Below are 4,526 nucleotides of genomic sequence, written 5' to 3' on the forward strand. Positions count from 1 at the left end.
AAACTTATTTTTGAAACTATTAAATTATATAAAATTCTATAGAATGTCATAATAACCACCACCATGATCGTAGTCCTAAAAAATATAAAAATTAAAAAGACAGAAAAGTGTACCAGTACTCATTGTAGAGTGTTGTTGGAGGAGCCCCTATACAGAGTAAATTGGTAACTTTTTTAAAATATCACCTTCCAAAATGGTCTTTTTCTATTTTTATTTAATAACTAATAATAATAAAATGAACTTGACACTGTTGAATATATAATAATAATAATAAGATTCTAATCAGATTCAATTTTGCAAAAGATCGCTAAAGGCCCAACTATCCAATTTTTATGTCTGGACAAATCACTCTATAGCAAGTAGCCAAAAAAAAAAAAGGGAAATTACAGACCAAATAAAATCGCAGTCTGGCGATTATTATTATGATGATACTGGGTGACCAAATATATAAATACAATACAATCCAACCGAAGTATTTCTTACGATTCTCAATTTATGCCATTTTCCCCTCTGAGTAAATAAATAAAAATTTAACCAATAATAATAAAATAAGACAGTAGAACAACTCTGCAACACAATTTTGCAAACAGTGCATGCAACTGCACCCATCTCTACAAATTCATTATACGATGATAAGACGGGAAAAGATATACAGAAAAAGATTATGCATTCAAACAACATATGTCTGTCTCTTTCTAACAAGTTGTGAATCAGAGCCTCACCCACCTAGAATATGAACACCACACTGTCATGAACTCGAGATTTCTGGTTCTGAGCCACGCACTCCGATATCCACATCAGGTTCCTGATCTCCTGCTCCCTCAATCTCATGTATGCAAAGAATACACCGTAATGGAACTGCATACCAGACAACAAAACACAATCGTGTCACCTTACTTTTATAAAAGTTCAAAAGTAGAGGACGGGAACGGCTACCACAATTACTCTGCTTAGTTCGCTGAAATATGTACCTGTTGCTCAAATGACAAGCAAAGCCTTTTCACCTCCTCTTCATAGAATGCCTTGTCAAGCATCTGGCTTTCTCCATAAGACAATTTTGAGAAAATAGCCTGATAAGGAGGATACTTCTCCATGGCACCACGAACCTGAACGGTAAGCACATGGAAGATTAGGCTAAACCATAAGGAAACAACTTTTTGGAATCCGATAGAAGTATACAGACAACATCTAAACTAAAAACAAAAACATGTTTGACACGATGCACCGACTACAATATAAGAAAGCAAAGGATGTCCAAGAATTTTATAATTGGTTGTGAGATTAACAAGGGAAATCTGATAATTTACTATTAGTTAAAAATTTGATACACTTATCCTAAAACCAAAAAAGTCCATATAAAGACAGCCTATGAAATAGCAAGAGCATCCTTGAGGTTACATGAAACTTTCCTTTCAATCTCATATGTAGAACTGACAAAACAATACCTGATCAATGTCCTCACAGACAGCAAGTTCCTCATGGCCATAAGGATAGCTGCAAAACATTATCAATCAATCATCAGAGATGATATTCCAAATGAATGGGTAAAACAATTGTGTTAGAGAACAGAGCTTACAGTAAACCAAAATTGGAGTACAATTTTCTTCGATCATCCCGTGTAAGCTCAGTACCGATGCTGCACACAAATGGGAAAAAATTAAACTTAGAAATATGAAAACTGGTCAAGAAAATTCATTCAATCATTTAGCAACAAGAGTACCTGTTTATGGTGATATTAACAGCTCTTCTGTCAGCCTCAAAAGCAAGTAGGTCAGACATGATCTCAGCTGTGGCACCACCAAGTTTCTATAAAAAAAATAAATAGAGAAATGAATAAGAAAACAGGTTACACAAAAGATATATACAGATGAAATCAGAATTACAAACTCACCTGACAAAACCTGTAAAAATCTTCAAGGTATGCCTTGTAAAGAGTGTTCCTCATGATTTCAATGTTCATGTCATCCAAGTCCTTCAAAACAAGACCAGACCAAATATACCAGGAATCAGAATAAAATTATAATCAAATGACTCCTATGCGTACAATATACATTATATATAAAAGTTTCTATAAAACAGTCAGTAGTTCCCTGTTTGTCAAATTAGTTCATTTGCGGTTTGAAATCAGACCTCTTTTACACACACACACACACACAACCAGTGGCAATGACTACAATAATATAAATTTCAATACAGTCAATTGTGTACATTAGTTCACAGAAAGAATGCTACAACTGTTAACTATTATTCCTAAGGACGAGATATTAACTAATTTATGGTTTTATGATGAAAAGAAACTAACAAATCTCTTCTAATCTAAGAAGAATCTCTCTTAATCATTGCTTTTTTCTAACCTTACTATTGCACAAGTAATGTCATACAATTACAAGAAACAAAGAACATCTAATAGGAAAATGAAGAAGAAAATAAAAAAGAACAGGGAAAAAGAGGAAATGTGAATATGACCCAAGAACCAGTAGTATGTACCTCTGATGTAATGCACTCAGAGAAGTATGGAGCAAGTGGTGTGTCAACAAGCACTAGCCTGTACAGCTCTCGCATATTCTGTGCAACTGCCAGGGTAGCAATGCTGAGGATAAAACAATAAAAATTTAGCATAATAACACAGAGTTAATATGGAAAAGACAAATATTTTCATTGCAAATATACAAGGCATCCAGATAGCATATTAAAATACCTATCAAACATGCCCAGTGGGTGGCATTTCTCCAGTAGCTCCTGAACATCTCTCTCATGCAAAGTTCCAGTAACAATCAGGACAACGTTGTCAATCATGTGACCATATCTGGAAGGAGTCAGAAACATTATGAAATCCGTGAACTAAAAGCAGAACATTCTAAGCCTTGTAACCTCCCAGTTCTTTCCCATACCAAAATCGAGTATGTAATATGCCTTGTATTGTACTATATAACTTCAAATTGTATTCAAACATTTTCACAGTCCAGGTGGGGTAAACCAGAGTTTCAAGCCTCAAAGTGAGCATAAACTTGGCACAATCCAACACTGCCTCGGTGGAAATATGTGTTTACCAGCACATATGTGGAACAGATTCATATTCTAACAAAGATTAAGCAAAAAGTACCAATCAGACAATGGATAACATTACAGGGATAAAGGCACTTACGTGATGTACTCTAAGAAGGTTGAAAGAGGCTCAGTGGCTTGGCATTGCATGTGCTTATACTCATCAACCAATTTAAGAGTGCACTTCTCTACAATCGTAGTTGTATGCAATGGGGATGGTTCTGAAAGCCATTATTAACACATATAAGATAGATAGCAGCAGGTTTAGTGATCTCAAGCTCGAGCACACAGACACTGAATCAGTAAATACTATTCATTCATTAACTCAGTTACGGATCTAGTATCCTGACAATAATCCTATGGGAAAAAGAAAAAACCACGATCTATTCTAACACTACCTTCGTAATTCAACAGATAAATCAGCAAACAAAGAATCCAACTCAATCTAAATCTAGAACCAAATCAATATACTCCTCACACTAAAGTTCAGAAAATACATTGAGTGAAAAAAAAAACCTTTTTTCATGTTCCGATTTCACAATTCTATCAGTGTACTAAAAATAAAGGTGTTCAATTATTCAAAAAACAAAAAGAAAAAAGAAAGGTGTTCAAGAAGAAAGAGAAGTCACCATTTTGGAGGTAGGGTCCGTACTCGGTGGCAGAAAGATGCATCTTGATGTCGTCAAGGGTCTCGCACTGGCACAAATTGTTATAATCAGCAGCCGTGAGCAGTCCTGCGCGGTGTCCGCGAACGATGGCCTCCAAATATCCGCCATGGATGTTGAAGGTCATAGCTTCGAATCCGTACATTTTGAAGGGCTTTTGGATCTGAAAAGGGATAAAAACAAAATTGTGGAAAATATATTTTTGGGATCGGATCGGATCGAGTCGAATCGGATCGAAGGACGGAATTGAAGAAAAAGGGTTTAGTTGACGTACCTGAGACAGTCACGTGGTCGCCGGAGAATTACCGGGAGCTACAGTCGGCGACGACGGATTTGAGAACAGGGGTTTTGGCGTTTGGCGGTTGGAAGTTCGATAACGGAAGAGATATATATTTGCACCTTCCTCTATATTTTCGTTCTCAAATTATTATTATTATTCCCTTTCAAAATAAATTATTATTAGGGATTTTATCATAAATATACTTAAAATACAAAATAATTACAAAAATAACTTAACAAATCTCAATTACAATAATATCTTGCCACATCATTAAAAAATACCTTAATTCTAAAATAATATGCCTGAAACTAAACTAATCCCGAAATTCTTTTTTTTTTCCTGCGTTTCAAAAGTAACATTTTGATTGCTTATGCTAGCTGTTGATAATAAACCAACAAGTAACTTTTTCATAAAAAAATATCATTTTTTATATTATATAATTTGAGATACATTTTGGTTACCTTTCAAACTTACATGTATACATTTTAATAATAAACTAATTATTTAGGTTATAATATTAATACATTTGAGTAACT

General features: G+C 34.5%; 1 protein-coding gene across 1 annotated transcript; it reads right to left on the reverse strand.

The window, feature by feature from the left end:
- Positions 1-383: 383 nt before the first annotated feature.
- LOC115725069 (V-type proton ATPase subunit d2) lies at positions 384-4,167 on the reverse strand. Its single transcript, XM_030654485.2, has 11 exons — positions 3,985-4,167; positions 3,675-3,873; positions 3,146-3,266; positions 2,699-2,806; positions 2,488-2,590; positions 1,892-1,972; positions 1,721-1,806; positions 1,577-1,636; positions 1,446-1,494; positions 972-1,106; positions 384-858 (listed from the first exon to the last, which is right to left on the reverse strand). Exons 2-11 carry the CDS (start codon positions 3,853-3,855, stop codon positions 727-729), a joined length of 1,056 nt encoding a protein of 351 aa, XP_030510345.1. The 5' UTR covers positions 3,856-3,873; positions 3,985-4,167; the 3' UTR covers positions 384-726.
- Between the last annotated feature and the right edge of the window lie 359 nt (positions 4,168-4,526).

Source organism: Cannabis sativa, chromosome 6 (assembly GCF_029168945.1).
Source record: "Cannabis sativa cultivar Pink pepper isolate KNU-18-1 chromosome 6, ASM2916894v1, whole genome shotgun sequence".
Taxonomy (NCBI): domain Eukaryota; kingdom Viridiplantae; phylum Streptophyta; class Magnoliopsida; order Rosales; family Cannabaceae; genus Cannabis; species Cannabis sativa.

Coding starts and splice junctions, on each gene's coding strand:
- LOC115725069 (XM_030654485.2), bottom strand. CDS start 3,855: ATGTACGGATTCGAAGCTATGACCTTCAACATCCATGGCGGATATTTG. Junction 3,267..3,674: donor CGGACCCTACCTCCAAAATG/GTGACTTCTCTT, acceptor AATGGCTTTCAG/AACCATCCCCATTGCATACA. Junction 859..971: donor GCTTGTCATTTGAGCAACAG/GTACATATTTCA, acceptor TCTGGTATGCAG/TTCCATTACGGTGTATTCTT.